This window comes from Pseudochaenichthys georgianus, chromosome 7 (assembly GCF_902827115.2).
Source record: "Pseudochaenichthys georgianus chromosome 7, fPseGeo1.2, whole genome shotgun sequence".
In the NCBI taxonomy this organism is placed as follows: Eukaryota; Metazoa; Chordata; class Actinopteri; order Perciformes; family Channichthyidae; genus Pseudochaenichthys; species Pseudochaenichthys georgianus.
Window position 1 is genome coordinate 32141234 of NC_047509.1, and position 16607 is coordinate 32157840.

The window sequence follows — 16607 nt, forward strand, 5'->3', positions numbered from 1 at the left end:
TACTTTAGTCCTTTAAACCTTTCAAAGAAATCCAAGACTTAAATCAATCAGGATATATTGGGAACAAAATCTAGCAAATGTTAACCTTTGTTGTTCCAGTTGTTCCAGTTTCGATGTTAAATACAATTAGGGGTGTGTCTTCATTGGAATGACAGACACCATGAAAGCTCAGTCTATAACTAACAGAAAAAGTGATGCACTGTGCAACAACTCAGACCAATACGTTCATTACTCATGTACATGTTCCCCTTTCATTCTGCTGATACAGCTAAATGTATATGCAGCTAAACTCTTAAAGGAGACTCATTTAGAGCTTATAAGGAAAGCTAAATCAGAAAATCAACACAAGACTAGATCCTGCTATCAAGTAAATATTGTTGCAATGTAATCCTGATTCATTTATGAAATATGGAAGCAACCACAAAAGACTCTTCTCATTTGACATTTTATTTCCTTTCATTCTCATTCATGATGTTTCTCCACATGGAATACTCATACTATGTACAGATCAATTGAAGAAGGTGTACAGATTATATAAAGTGAAGACAAAAAGTTTCCTCCTCCAAAGGAGAGAACATTAGTGAGTTAGAGGCTCAAGTTTCTTAAAAGGTCACATGTCATGGCCATTTCCACTGATCATAATTCCATTGTTGAGGTCTACTAGAATAGATTTATACTGTGCAATTTTCCAAACTCACATTGGTTTCGCATACACAAGTATGTGTATTCAGCAGTATTCACTCTCTCCACTAAACGGCTCGTTGCAGCTCTTGCCCCCCCTCCCTGTGAGCCCAGTGTGCTCCGATTGGTCGGGACCAGTCGAGACGTTGTGAATCGCGCTATGCTCCGTGGAGGTGTGATTTCCTTGTTTAGCAATACACAGCGAAACACAGCCAAATTCACCCTAAGCACACACAAAGTCACAGCCAGAGTAAAAACAATAAGTGTGGCTTGATATTGAGTAAGAAAAGGGTTGATAAACGCTGTGAGAATGGGTCTGCACTGCAGAGAGAATTTCGCCGCGATCCCAACTGTCTGTTATCAGCCTGCAGCCAGGGAGGAGAGATCAGCAGAGCTGCATGCACTGAGTGTGTGAGGAAGTCCGTGGATTGGTCAATTTGGACCAATCAGCGGGGGCTTAACGTAACGGCTCCGCGGACGTAACGTAACGGCTCCACGGATTGGTCCATTTCGTTCCGGGGACGACATGACATCATGATGTCCTCGGAAGAATCAAATAGACAGTGACGTATCTCCAACGAGGCGTTTTGGGGAGGTATTTTCTGTGTTAGAGTTGTACTCCCTACATGGTGTGCTTTGAGGGTTTTGACTCTGCAGACCGTTTACATGCATAAAAACCTTCATAACACACAAGGGGACGGGTAATAACCGGAAAAGCATGACATGTCACCTTTAAGATTCAGTTTCTTAAGAGTTAGTGTGAAAGACAAATGAAGATACTTTTCTACATCAGATCAAAGAGATGAGTTTGAGTGTGTTTCCTCAGACTTCATGCCCTCCTGGATGCGGTGGAGCTCGTAGCACAGGGTCTCATAGCGAAAGGCCATACGGATCTGGGCCACGTTGGTTTTACGGATGTCGTTGCCCTCCGGACCCTCCTTCAGGTAATCGTCACCCAGGAATTGTTTCTTCTCCTGGAACAAGGAAAGAACCACAAGCACATTTTGTTGTGAGAATAAAATCCCTTAAATGTGGAGTGGATGTGTAATCTATTATATTGAAAGAGGTCCTCTTATACTTTTGGGGGGTTTCCCTTTCCTGTAGTGTGTCATATGGTTTTGTTTGCATGTAAATGTTCTGCAAAGGCTTAAATCCCAAAGTTCTCTCCAGAGTTTCTCTCCCACACATTCCCCCCCTTCCAAATTCCTCGTATGTATAAACCTACTTGGTAATTAACCCGATTCTTATTCTGATTTATATACAAATCATAATTTGTAAGGCTAAAGTATTCCATTAAAGCTCTCTGTCAGCTGTGTTACCTCATCAGACAACGCGCTCTGGATGACGCTGTTCCTGGAGATCTCACACATGTCGCAGGTACTGAGCTTGAAGACCTGGGCTGCAATGGCGTACTCTTCCATCAGGGGTTCCTGTGGACATAAAGAACAGACTTACACTCTGATATTTGGATCATCACTCTAACTTCAAGCTCCTGAGGCGTAAAAGACATCCTGTAGACCAGTGGTTCTCAAATGGGGGTCCGCGGACCCCTAGGGGTACGTTGGAGTACTGCAGGGGGTACGTGAGATTACATAATTAATGCATTTACACAAACTACTAAAAGTAGATTAACTACTTTATTCAAAAGTTTACAGTAATTCTGGATAATAAAATGGGAAAAGTAAACGGGGTGCTCTCTTTTCCTCTCCCTCTCCTGACAGTCTCGTACGGCTCGCTGAACCTGTAATGAGTGACCCGACAGTAAAGAATAAATATATTTATAACTAGCTAAGTGTGTTAGGTCTAACTCTTAGTGTATTTTGCTCCACTCAACGGTCCGTTACAGCGGGCGGAGCTGTGATCATGCAGAGCTGCGTGTTCTCCGTCAGCAGCATCTGATCTGTTCTCTGATCTCTCTCTCGCGTCCGGTTGGACTTCACTCGCGTCTATGTCCAAATCTATCAGATCTAGCTAGTTCTAGTTAATTATATGACTGCCTGCGTGTCAAAGAACCTAAACAATAAGCGTTGCTTGACAACGGCGTGTGGCCGCAAAGTTAAAAAATTATGCATAGCCTAATGTTTTTATGAGGAGTTAAAATCCCATGCTCATAAAATGCTCATATTTTTCTCTTCATTCCCCGCACCAAAATAAATAAATATACAAATGTTAGGAAAAGCAACAAAGTTTGAGCAGTGTGGGTTTTATATGAACAGAGTTTCACATATTTCAAAACGCGAAGTGTAATAACTGCAGTTTGCCTCCCTGTCAGAATGACAAAGATCCTCAGTGAAGCACAAGCCCATGTGTCTCACTAAATTGGAAGTACAACTTATTAAAAAGATCAGTTCAATGCAACTAATGTCGTCTTAGTGTTATTGCATGATGTTAAAATTGGTTTGCCATGAATTTAGTGATGGATTGTAAACATTTGAAATGTAGCATTTCAGTGTTTCTCAGTTACAAGGTTGTTGTTTTAATAAATCAGACACTGATGGTGCAGCGCTGTACCTCTTTATATAGGCTTGTTGTCCCTAACAAATAGTTTTTGCGCTGATCAGGGGGTACTTGGCTGAATTTTTTTTTCAAAGGGGGTACATTATTGAAAAAAGTTTGAGAACCACTGCTGTAGACAAAGCTACCACCCGATTGGGGTTTGTCATTCATGCGGCTTTCACACCAGCGCTTTTCAGTTTCTAGCTCCGAGCGGGCGCTTTTCTGGTTCAGCTCCGGTTTCCCTTTTCAGCTCCCGCTCTGTTCACACCGCCCACTGGCGCCCCAGAGCTGCCCCTGCTGCGTCATGACGTCACCGTTTACATCTCTGATTTGCTCCCCAACGGCAGCCATTACGGCGCTCACAACAACAACAACAACTGCGTCGGGTCGATGATCGTGTTGCTTTTAATCACACGAAGCCAGAATGAATTGAATAACGACTTCTCCAACCTTATACTTTGCTCCAGAGTGCCGTGGTTCATTGTTTATTCATGTGTTTCTGCAGCATTTACCGACCGCTGCAGTATTGGCTGCTCTTCCACGGGAGTTTCTTCTCCCGTTAGCTCCCGGTTAGCTCACACTGCAGCGGCCGCTCTAAAGTATTCACTGTCCGACTCACACAAGCAGCTGATGCATATCCCCAGTTCCCCTTAGCCTAAGTGAATGTGTGTCAGTCTGAATTGACACTGTTTGGTATCACAACGCTGTTATGAAAGTTTCTCTGGTATCAAACGGGTGATGTTAGCATAGCAACCGAAGCTAAACTGACTACTTGCATCCGATAGCTGCAATAATACAAAACAACACGTCTGCCTCTCTCCACAATGATCGATAACAGTGAACGGATGGTCAAAGTAAGGTACAAATAAACAGAATCACACGAAGCCTGGTTAGTGTTGCCTGACTTTATAAAGTGTGTTTATAGGCACTACTGCTTGTAGGCAGGCATAACAGTGTTCAGGGGAGGTGGGTTTAGTTTCCTGCACGCCTCGACGTAAGAGAGACGTAAGCGACGTCGCCTCTTAGCTCCAAAGCTCTTGCCTCTGGACCGACAATTTTTTGGAGCTGGAAATGAAGCGGATTCTGGAGCTAAGAGCCGGCGCCGCTGCGGTGTGAACAGGAAAACCTGGCGCTTTTCAGGTTCTAGCTCCGAGCCGGAGCTGAAAAGGCGCTGGTGTGAAAGTGGCATAAGTGTGGAAGACAGTATTTTACAGCGGATTTTCTGCATAAACCTGTTATACTGTATGCTTATACTGCATGTTCATTCAATGCAGATCCAACTCTATTTCCAGTTGAGTGTGCTGAACATTACTTTGCATGTACAATGTAAGTACCACAAAATGTAATCATTTATAGATGCAATACAATACTTATTATATTCAGCACAGCATGCACCATTGTCCCCTCCCTCCATGGGCTCAGACCTTGGTGTAGTGGAACTGCATGGGGTCGTCTGTGGACAGAGAAACCATCAGGCCCTTCTGGTGGAATTCCAGCAGCGGGTTCTTGGCGTATTCCAGGAACAGGCTGTTGTTGCTGAGAGGGGACATGGCGATGGGGATCTGGGTCAGGTAGTACAGGTACTGCAGCACAGGACTCTGGGTAGGGAAGAGCGATAGATATATGATCAGTTTACAAGATATAGCTCAGTCAATTTGGGATATTATTTGTCATGGTCTGGTATATTTGTGATTTTCACTCAATGAATCAAACTTTGTTTCTATAGCATCTTTGATACAAGTGAATGCAGTTAAAAGGGCACAGCAGTCAGTGATGGACATCAGAAAATGGCTAAAACAACCAGCCCTTATCGCCAGCAGTAACACTGCATCTACTGCAGGTAATAACAGTTCAGATCATGGGGACATTACGTTACCCGCGACCACTGTCGTGGTCAGTCCTCCCGCCCGACTCGCCGGCTTTGCCCGCCTCGCCCACGGAGGCGGAGCAGCCACAGCCGTCTTCGTTGCCCCAAACGCCGCCACCCCTCGGCGGCCCGCAAGTGCCAGAGGACCTCGGCAAAACAGAGCCTGCCCAGGTATATTTAAAAAAGTACCCAACTCGCCTGTACAGTGGGGTGAGGCGCTCATTTTGCAGCTCATGGTTTCAAAACAGAGATTGGCTGGAATATTCATGTAAAAAAGATGCCATCTTCTGCTATGCATGTAGACATTTCGGTTCAAGTAAGTCAGATGCCTTCACCACAACTGGATACAACAACTGGCGCCATGCTCTTGTACGTGATAAGGGACTGGGAAGGCATGAATCATGCAAAGAGCACTTAGATCCATAAATCTCTTAATGTTGCTCTCAAAGTGTACCAGATTGATGCTTTTAACTTCAATATTTAAAAAAAAAACTTCCCGGGGGAGCATGCCCCCGGACCCCCTTAGAGGAGGTGAGGACCCCCCTAGAGGGTGTTAGGTCCACTCCCCACTTGTAAAAATAGCACTTTACCACTGCACCCTCTCTAATCTCAGATGCACCCCGAGTCATTTTGTTCTGGAACCGGGCCAGAGTAGGTCTGTTATAATATGTAATTGAGGAGAATACAGAAGATGTGTGTAAGGTTGTTAGAACAATACAAGTTGTCATTGAGGTAGGTATAGAGCATTACAACGTAAAATAATAGGGTGCTTCTAGTGCCTGATTATATTTCCAAATGTAATGCCGGCACCTCTGCATTGTGCCTTAAAGATAAAAAGAATATTGGTAGCCATAACATTTTGGAAACACACCTTTATTTCCATAAAGGTGCTCCTCTCCCTGGTTAACAGGTTTTCATTCCAAACTTGTCTTCCATTCAAACTTTTATCCAAATAAGAAAACCCATACGAGAATAAATAATTCACTAACTATGTTTTCTTTGTTTAAAGTATGAATGGTATACTAAATGCAGTCTCCGCTAAATGAAGCTGAATTGACTTCATAGTAAGTGACTGGAGAACTGACCTTCTTGAGGTTGAGGCCGTGAGAGATGTTGTCAGCAGTCATGAAGGCAGCCAGCAGATGGGTGATGGCTCCGGCTTCACCGCAGTGAGGCCTGAACGTGAAAGTGTTCATCCCCCTCTCTCTGGAAACCAGATGATAAACAAATGTTTTACAACAAACTGAACATGTTCACAGAAGGTAGATATGTGAAGGAAGACTAATTTCTCCTGTGTGTATGACACAGGAACTTTCTCAGTTCTTGACATTTTGTTTTCATTTGTGAAACAGCTCTGGAAAAGGTTTTGGCTAATGAAATTCCTTTTGGTCATGATCATTTTGTTTGTCGTTTTCTGACTTACAGTACTCACTTAAGCCACATGGGGCTGTAATGCACCACTACTCCATGTTCAAAATAGGATAAAAAAATATTCATGTGTTAGTCCAGTCAAAGGTTAATTTTTCCACAAAATCTGAATAGAGCAAGTACATATATAATGTGTTAACATGTTATGTAACATTACTGTCATCTTTCTAGCAAACAAAACCATTTTTTACAGATGGAAAAAAAACATTTACAAAAATGATCCAGGTAACACTTTTTTTTTTTTTTAAATCAAGGAACTTAAAAAGATTATGCTGGCAAATCGTTCACCTATTAAAACACAATTCATAAAGCACAAGAAAATAACTTCAATCCAAATTAGAAAGCGGATGGCCAGAAAACACTTTTTTCTCACATGCCTCTCAGGGCTTCCATATTTACAGAGATAACATATGAATAAATGAGGGGAAACACATCAAGAAAGATCGTGGTCCTGCACTTTAATAAAAAAGACAAAGTTACTGACCTGCGGAGCTGGTTAAGCACTGTGATGTTGGCATACATGTAGTAGATGTAGTAGGTGTAGGAGGGGTTCTTGGCGATGTCCCACTCCTCTGGTTTGGGGCTCTTGGAGCAGAACATGTGACCACTGTGCTTGGACTCATCGTCCACGCTGTCGAAACCTGTCACCTACACACCAGGAGGCAAACGGTGATTTATACAGGGAATAGGGCGCTTCACTCTGGAGCTTATTCTGGGGTACTCCCTTTCACCCCAGTCATTTTCAAACAGTCCCAAATTCATGGTGGGGAAATCTATCCTATAACCAAGAAACAATTTGGTTTATTTTGCATCTATTTTTCACGACTGTTAATGACTCACATGCCGGAGGAAGATGCTGAGATCGGGGTTGGAGTGTGGCTCGATGGTGGCCTGGAACACTGGAAGGAAAATGTTCTCCAACATCTTGCCAAAGTGGGGCACAAAGTTCCTGCCTCTAAAGACGTCGCTAAGATAGAAGAGGGACGGAACAAAACTCATTTTAGATATCAATTCTATACATCTTTCACTCATTTTGAGCCTTTTTTCAAACTTTAAAGGTCCCCTATTATACTGTTTTTCATCAATATATTATAGGTCTCGGATATATACAAACATGTCTCTGAAGTGTTTGGCTCGAAATACCAAACAGATCATTGCAGCATCCCATAATCCCCTCTGTTTCAGCCCTGTTTCAAAAGTGCTGATTCTTTGTCTATTACTTTAGATGAAAATAAGGAGCCCCTCCCCACGCCCCTCTGAGAGAGATTGGGTTATAAAGAACACAATGGTGCTCTAGGAGGAGATTCAGGTGATAAGGTGGGGGGGGAGGTGGGCTTACTAATTGGCTAATGGTTACACAAGCCAAAAAATCGTTATGACATGATAAAGTGGGAAAAATATGATCAGCTCTTTTTCAGACAGGTTTCTATAGAAATGGATCAGGACAAAAAGTGAGGGAATATTTTTTTCCTGAATCTTTCAGAATCTCTTTACACAGAGGGGACACATGTTGATGTAGAAGAGACATGAAAAAGTGGATTTTGCATAATAGGTGACCTTTAAGGGGAGTAACAATAGATGTTTCTCAATATGATTAATAATTTGTCTCACAGTTGTGTCGAACTGCAAAGAAGAAATCAACATTGAAGACTTACTAGATCCTGGGAATTTGAATCATCCATTTGAGGTGTGGGGAGAAGACTCTGTTCTTGACAAACCAGCCAGAGAGGTTGTACCACTCGCTGGGGTTGCAGCCGTAGATGGACAGACGAGGCTCAGCATACTGGTACTTGGCCTCCTCCAGGTCAGCTGCTACTTCCTAGTTTGCAAAAAGGTCAAATCAGGACCAGATCACATGAAGCTTGGCACATAGTAGATGATACATTTGGCAGAAAAATAGACATCTCTCTTTGGCCTACCATACCGCATGTGCCAACTGGAAGTCATTTTGGTTTGACATATATGGATCTGTAATCATCATAGACTATTCTTCTAGATTTAGTTTGTTTCTTGTCTCATTAAAAACTGACCTTGATGATGGTGGCAAAGTACTCTCCACCAATGTGGTTCTCTGTCTTCATGTACAGGTCACGCAGCTCACTGGCTCCCACGGGATTGTATTTGGCGTTGAACTTATCGAAACGCTGGAAGGTTTGTCTTCCCTTCAGGGAAACAACAAAGAGACAAGAAAAGACACTTAAATCACAGTGGGTTAAAAGAGGCGATCGGACAATGGGATTTATTTTTTACATCCGCCAAGGGTTATGTTTTGGTTCGGTTTGTTGGTTTGTCGCTAGGATTACAGAAAAACTTGTAGCCCGATTACAATGTGTAGCATGGGTTTACATTTTAGACAGTTACAAGTTACATTTTTGGTCACATAGGGCATTTGACCTTTTCGAGTGCTGATGTAGTTTTGAATACAAGTTTTGCAATGGCTGTGTTTTCTATCCAAATGTGTAAGAAAATAAACATGCATGTCCTACCAGTATCCTATAGTTTTAATAAATTGTGACAAAAAAACTTTCATTATTTTTATCATGGCGTTGTTCTCAGCTGCCTTTACACCTGTAATTCTTCAAAGGTTTTAAATACTAGGATGCTTTCTAACACAGTCAGAGGCTGGCCGTTTCTCCTTTCCTTTGGATATTTAATATGTAATGAATTTTAATTATTCTGTCCATTCAAATCTAAACCCCCCAATGTTTCATGTGAGTAACGTACAGCGTGCACATCCAGGGAGTCCACAGTGAGGTCATAAGGATGCAGGTGAAGGGACTCGAAGAGCTCCTTCATGGTGACCTCTTTCCCGTTCAGCTTGTGCACGATGCGGTCAGCGTCCACGCGGTAAGACCTCTTGATGAAGCGCAGCAGGTGCTTCTGGTTCATGCAGGCGGCAGCGTGGATGTGGGTGTCCACCTGTAAGGACAGAGAGACGATAGAGGGAAGATCACTGAGGTGTATGTGTTGTAGTAACAATGTTTGGTCACAAGAGGGAGCTAAAGGCATGCGGTGCCCATGCAAAAATGCTTTTCATGGCTACCTTCCTGCAGTTGTAGAAGTCCCTGTGGGGGTTAGACTTCAGCTCATTCATCTCCTCCATCTCATTCAGCATCTCGTGCACATTGAACTTGGACAGGATGAACTTGAGACGGCGGTGAGTGTAAGTCTTACTGCAAAACAAAGAGAAGCACATTATCACATTAGATTCACTGTGAGGTTATAAACATGCAGTTGTCAAATAGCAGATTTGCAGACATGTTTCATAAGTGGTTGTAAGTATGAGGCTTATGCTACATTTGTTATATGTGATAAGCAGCCAGAGAAGGGAGTACATTTTTTTGCGAAAAAAAGATTGACGTTATAAACTGAATTGATGGTAACAGATGTTTTTTAGATTAAAGTGGTACATTTAAGAGATTTTTTTACCATGTTTTTTATTTTATTTGTGACTATAACCCTATTGACGTTTTTTTTTATATATTGCATATCTATGTTTTCATAATCTTAGAGAATATTCAATGTTTTTCTAGTAAATTTGTGATATTTATTTTTTAAATATATTGTTTGTAGCCTTTATTTAACCAGGTGAAAATCCCATTGAGATCAACGATCTCTTTTTCAAGGGAGACCTGCAGACCTGCAGCACATTGGTTACACAGAAAAACAACAGAAAACAAAATATGAATTTATTCTCAAAGAATATCCAAGTTTATTCTCTTAAATTAACAACTTCCATCAGGGAATTATTGGGTTTTTTCGCACAACTTGGGGTAAATGATATAATAGTAAGTGAACCCTGGGACTCATCTACTTGACATACAATATCTGTGTTGTACAAAAAATTAACTAGAAAAAAACAAACCTGGGAGGAACAACAGAGATTATTGAGAAATGTCAGTTCTAATAATTTTAAACAATGCAATCAACCCGTTTTAAAGGACTCACGTTGGGCCCTGTGCAATGAGAGCAATGAGGAAGTTCATATCGTCAATGAAGGTGTTGTAGTCGGGGCAGGGCAGGTTTTTGTGCTCATGTTTATCGGCAGCAGCAGCGTCGTTGTACACGTAGATGACACCATCCTTCATACGAGCAACGTATCCCAGATTCTTTGGCAGGGTCTTGGTATCAAAGGGGTCTTCTCCGTTCTTTGGAGGAGGTGTGAAGACTGATGGATGGATGCAAAGGTGGAATGTTACCAAGTTGTTCTACTGATGAAGTCCATAGGCATTAGAGACCAGGTCAAGAAAGTGTTCAGAGCCTTTTGAGTGTTTTTTAAGCCCATTATAGAATTTAAACAATAATTGTCTATTCTCCTGCACAATAAGCTTGCATGAAATGTATTCTGGTCAATGCAGGTAAACAAATAAATAACAAACTACTTACCGAAGTAGATTTTATGGTTCATTTTCAAGTTTCAGACAAGTCCATCCTTTTTAATAACTCTTCCTCAATCACTTGATGGATGTACCATACACATGATTCATAAGGGATACCCAATGGTAAAGAAAACACATCGATAATTCATTTATTTAAACCCAAGGTTCACCATCGAGCTTTCCTCCTCACCTGGCTGCACCTGATCCTCAGGGTTGAAGGTCTCTCCCTCAATATCACACAGGTACTCGGAAGTTGTTCGTGGGAAGCGCTGGAAGGCAAGCCTCATATACTTCTCCCTGATGGTCAAGGCACGGTACAGACCCTTACAGGACAGCTCAAAGTCATCCATGGTCACCTGATGGGTGGATTTAGAAGATGTAACATTTTGAAAGTTGTGGCTTTGTCAACATTTGTGGCATTCCTTTCAAGATGAACCACCTGACCCAACCCTTGTGCAAAAGCCTTACTACAAAATGTAATGAATGATTTGTGGCGGTTTGCTTGAAGGGGTAAAGGAATATTAGGGAATGCATTTTCTTAAAGTTAACAGTTATCTGTCGCTATTTTGCCGTTTAATTCAACATGCTGCATTCAATGAGCGACCATGTGCTTTCTGTTATATATTTTTTTATGGTCAGTATTCTTGAAATATATCTTAACAAATGTGAGCTGTTAAGTAGGATAAACCAGAAACAACAATAAGCTCCTCAAAGAAGTTTCTCTGCCTGTAAATGTCAAACCCACAGTCATGAAACTTAAAACCCAAGCCTGCTCTCAGATGAGCTCCATTCATGGGCCTCTGTTAGTGAGAGGGAGGCTTCAAGGCCACTGACCCACAGATACGTTTAGTCAGTGAAATGTAAGGTCTGTTTCCAGGTTAACTTGACCCAATTCTAGTTTAGGAAGCTTTGGTGACATGCTATTAATGGAGGTCAGTTTCCTGTTGTTATGTTAGGCTAAGCTAGCTAGCTGCTAGAGGTTGAATCCATCATTTAACTTTTGGCAAAGAACCAAACAAGCGTATTTCCCACCAGAAAGAAGTCAAGTTCACTCAAATGTAAGTCTTTAAATAATCTAAATAATGTGTTATCTTGATGAATGTTCAGTAGACTAATACAAATAGTGTTAGCATATTAGCATCTTTCAAGTTTGAAGCAAAGGTACAGGATAGGAACTTATTTGTTTGCTAATACGTATTAAAGGTTGAACCTAAGAGTTCCAGCTGAAAAGGAAAAAATAAACTCAGTGTTCAGTAACAGGGAACTTGTTTGTACTTTAACTTAACAGGCATTAATTTATGTGAAAATCCCCCACTCAAGCTTTGAAGGAAAATTAAGCGTAGGCCTACCCCGGAGGCGTAGTCTCCGATGATGGCCACTCTCTGGAAGTCAGGTACTTCCAGGTAGGTGGGTGTCTCCACCTCCACTGACACTACAGTGGCTCCACCTGCCTTGGCAGAGGCTCCTGGCAGGGACATGGTGTGGCAGCGCTGGTGCCTCTTGCTGTGAACAAGTAGAAGAAAGGTTTGGTGGTTGGCTTCATCCAATGTCAAAATGTCTGAAAGGTTTTGTTGTTAAAGCAATTTGAAACACATTACGTCATCCAGCAGAAGAATTTCTCAGTCAATTATTAAGCACACTGTTACAAGGAAGGTAAGCAAACATGGTTGCACATACCAGCCACACTGCAACCACAGAAAGACTGTTTCATATCTGAAAAGTTTCCCTCAAAGTACATTATTTAATTGTATTGTTTGATTAGTTTCTTAAGACACAAGCACAAACTGAAAACATATGATCTCCCATCTCACCGTTTCTCAGCAACATCCTCAGTGTGCAGATGGTGGGCCATCTCCATGTGCATGATGGGACAGTCCTCATCCACATCAAATATAGAGAGCTCATCGCGGACACCCTCACCCTTGGTCTCCGACGCGAAGACCTGTTCCGCGAAGGCCCTCATCTTATCATCGGTCTCTGTCAGGCACAGCAAATGTTTGTGTGATTAGAAACAGGAATTCACTCTGCTTCAATCAAATCATGCAGCCACAAGCAGAAGCTCTTGACCTCTAATCTATGCTGCATGAATATGACGGGAGAATGATTTAGTTTCTTGACGAATGAATGGTGCACATGACATCCTACATCGATGACGTGAAAAAATGCACATACATTACCCAACCTGCTGTGTACAGACTCCAGCACATGCGTTGTATACATGACCAAAGATCGATTCAACGACTAAAGTGTGCATCCCCGAATTCCAGTTTGGTCCCATGCACTTACAAGCACTACAGTGATAAACCACTGACACACACTATATGAAATACTATACATTATATGACGTGGTTCAAACCTTCAAACTAATTACAGACCCATTTTTCTTATCATCTCTCACTGTATCATTGTAATTGTTATTTGCATCAGGCTGTACTGAATTTATTTGATCAGAATTCATGTTGAAAGAATGACAAAGAAAGAGGGCCATGGTCCTAGAGGAACCAAGCTATGAAGAAGTTCCGCAACAAGCAAAAAAAAAAACGACATGAGTGGCATTTCTTGCTTTACTACTCTTTAGTTCAAACTATACTTGTTACATGCACTATCTAGCCACGAGCCAAGGCTTTCTACTCTAAGACACATGGCATATATTGCCGAAGAGAGTTTAGGGTTTCACTTCTCACCCTGGATACTTACTCTGACCTGATTACGTCCAGCAAGAAAGTAGTACCACCAGAAATAGGAAAGTGAGTGTTAGAAAAAGCATTGGTTAGAAAGGTGATACAAACCAGTGTGACAGTAAATGCATGACACAATTTTACTGCTGTAGTTATTAATTTATTACATTTTAGATACAGACAGATTTAGATATCTTTCCTTTATTATTAATACATTTGCAATATAGAATACTCGTAAAAAAAATACATGCGATTGTAGAAGATAAGGTCATGAGCAATTAAGATGAGATATCGGTACAATGCATACACTTAATGGTGAATGGATAAGTGGAATTAATGTAACATACAGTTTGAGGATGAATAATGGAGAGGACACATGACTTTACATAATGTTTAAAATAAGAGCAGCTGGACAAGATGGTAATTGCATCTTCACGGTACATGCATGATCTTGTGGTCTCAGTCCTTATGGTGACGTTTTGGATCAAATATGCAGGATACTCAGGTGATGTGATTCTATGACTGCACCGCTACCTTTACGAAACCTCTCTGTGCATGTGAAGATGCATTTCCTGTTTCTCCCTGGCATTCCTCAACAGGCTCAAACAAGCCTGACGATCAATTAAGTCTTGTTTGTGCGTTGCTTTGCTAACTGATAAGCATTGGTGCTTGGTGGAAGAGTCATTTATAAATATAAAAGTTCACATTCAGTTCAGTTAGTGTTGATGATGCTCTGTTTGTAAGGCATCTGATATAAATCGAACTGAAATTGAATGTGAACAATATATAATAAATGGTGTCCAGTCCCAGTATGTTCAATTATTTCCATTTCACATGGTATGGTGTAAACATCCAGTTATTTTACCAAGATCCATATTACTAGGTTGTATTCAAATAGGCTTCGGGGAAAGAATATTTGTAGATGTCTCACATCTATCCATACAGTAAATCATGCTTTTTAAATGCTTCTCATCTTCCCAGTCAGGGTGGGGCGGTCCAGGTTAATGGGAAACAAAATAAGTGTGGTCATGTCTCGAGCAGCAATTAAAAGGGAGTAAGTGAATACAAATAAAACTACATTAAAAGATCTGTGTTGATCTGTGTTGGGACTGTATACTATAGTAACTGGAAAGTATTTAACAGTTATCATCCAAGACGTGTTTCTTGAGATTGTTTAACAAGGATAACTATCAATTAAATATATATATAATTATCACATTAAATGAAATTAAAACTATTTGTGTGGTTAATATGGTATTTAGTCAATCTGGCCCTTTAATATAAGACTGATCAGGGTTTTATCATTAATACATTTGTTGTCAGCTCTGCTTTGGCAGATCGTTAAAGCTGCTTGCATGGACTGCACGACAACTCCGGTGTGGAATCCCTGTCGCCACATAACCAACAAGCGGAAACAGTCTGAAAAACACGCTCCACCAATACCTGCTAAAAGATGTGCCTATTAGTTGTGTAACCAAGCTCTTGAGGCAGCAGCTGGCTGGACTATTGCATTTCTATTTTTTACCATTTGAAAAACTGTTAAAGGCATAACGTGTCATCATAGCTAGCAATATGGTAAGTCTAGGATTAGCAACCATTAGAACAGCATTTTATTAGTAGTAATGATAAAGCGTTTTTAAACTGGGGATAAGAAGAAAAATGGAAAACACCTAAGTAAGAATTGACCTTTGAGAATCTGCTGACGCTTCACATCCATCAAACATCCTCTCTTGACATTTTGACAGCTGATACTCAATTCCTCACTGGATAAATAAATAACCCTAGTTTTATAATATGAATTTAAAATGCTTTAAAATGCTTAATTGGAATTGGAATCACACAAATCACAAAGTTAAATGTAATTTCCACTGAGTTATTTCCAATTATGAGAAGACAATGACACCTTGCGATGGCTATATATTAGTCTGTATGGACTTCATATTGGAACTATATGCATTTTAACCCCAATGAACCTGCCATTAAAGCTGTCAGTGCCATACATTAGACTGACAATGTAACAATGGCTAACGGATGGGAATTTATTTCTTTGACAGCTGTTTATATTACACACAGTAAAAGGCGTGACCCTTGTAATATGCATTCAAAGCATATTTGCAGGTTCTGCCAGTCCCTTCTATTATTTCCATGAATCCCAACAAGCAGCCATGAGGGCAGCATTCGACAGAAAGGTAAAGTTTTCTTTGTTAGTCATATGTTGGCCAAAACAAATAATGGAAGAGCATAATACAAATGAATTGAACATTTGTAGTGAATACCGTCTCAGTTAATCTGTGCAGTCGTTTAAAGAAACCTCTTGAAAATGATATCCAAATGCTATTTCTATAGATGAGTGTAAACGTTCAAACCGAGTCATTCTGCCGATACTCACCTGGCACTGAAACTTTAGGCATGTTGACGCTCTTCTATGAAACGCTCCCTTAGGACTGGTAAAGGGTGGTCAGCTACTGTGCCACTGTAGTAGGGAAGAGAGAAGCCCTGTGCCGGGTCTGTGCAATATTAAGCCCCTTAAGCCTCTCAAGAGTAACCAGAACCCGCTATGCCCACTAGAGACACGCCTAGACATAACGAGGGAACACATATGTGTCCAACTCTATTTTAAGTAGTCTATGTGCACACAGGAGTCCCTGATAGCAACAGTGTGTAGACAAAGAGTGTGTGTGTGCAGGGGGGACTTGTATTATATCAGTAAAACACACTGGATAGGACAAGGAAAAGATGACGAAGCAATACTGGTAGAGATGGCGAGGACCACCTAGATGCAGACAAATAAGTAGAGAACCAGTTCTTCCTTGGACTGCAAGATGAACTATATGGAAGGAACTCACACGACATGTTTATTGTTACTGAAGACATGAATGCTAAACAGAGCCTATATAAGGATGACAGGCAGGCACGCGCTGTTAAAGCAGAACGATAACAGGCAAAGGCCGTACAAAATGTGCATCAAGAACAAGCTGGCCATACCGGTAACAATATTTCCACATAATGATATGCAAAAAGCAACATAGGAATCTCCGGAGGGACCAGGGACCTAGGCAGAGAATAGACGTTTTAGAT

General features: G+C 41.2%; 1 protein-coding gene across 1 annotated transcript; it reads right to left on the reverse strand.

The window, feature by feature from the left end:
- Positions 1–431: 431 nt before the first annotated feature.
- On the reverse strand, positions 432–16053 carry ampd1 (adenosine monophosphate deaminase 1 (isoform M)). Its single transcript, XM_034088147.2, has 15 exons — positions 15919–16053; positions 12663–12828; positions 12201–12354; positions 11042–11207; positions 10421–10640; positions 9516–9645; positions 9197–9391; positions 8503–8634; positions 8128–8291; positions 7313–7439; positions 6957–7120; positions 6130–6250; positions 4602–4775; positions 2001–2111; positions 432–1655 (listed from the first exon to the last, which is right to left on the reverse strand). The coding sequence occupies exons 1-15, from the start codon at positions 15938–15940 to the stop codon at positions 1476–1478; spliced, it is 2226 nt and encodes a 741-aa protein (XP_033944038.1). The 5' UTR covers positions 15941–16053; the 3' UTR covers positions 432–1475.
- Between the last annotated feature and the right edge of the window lie 554 nt (positions 16054–16607).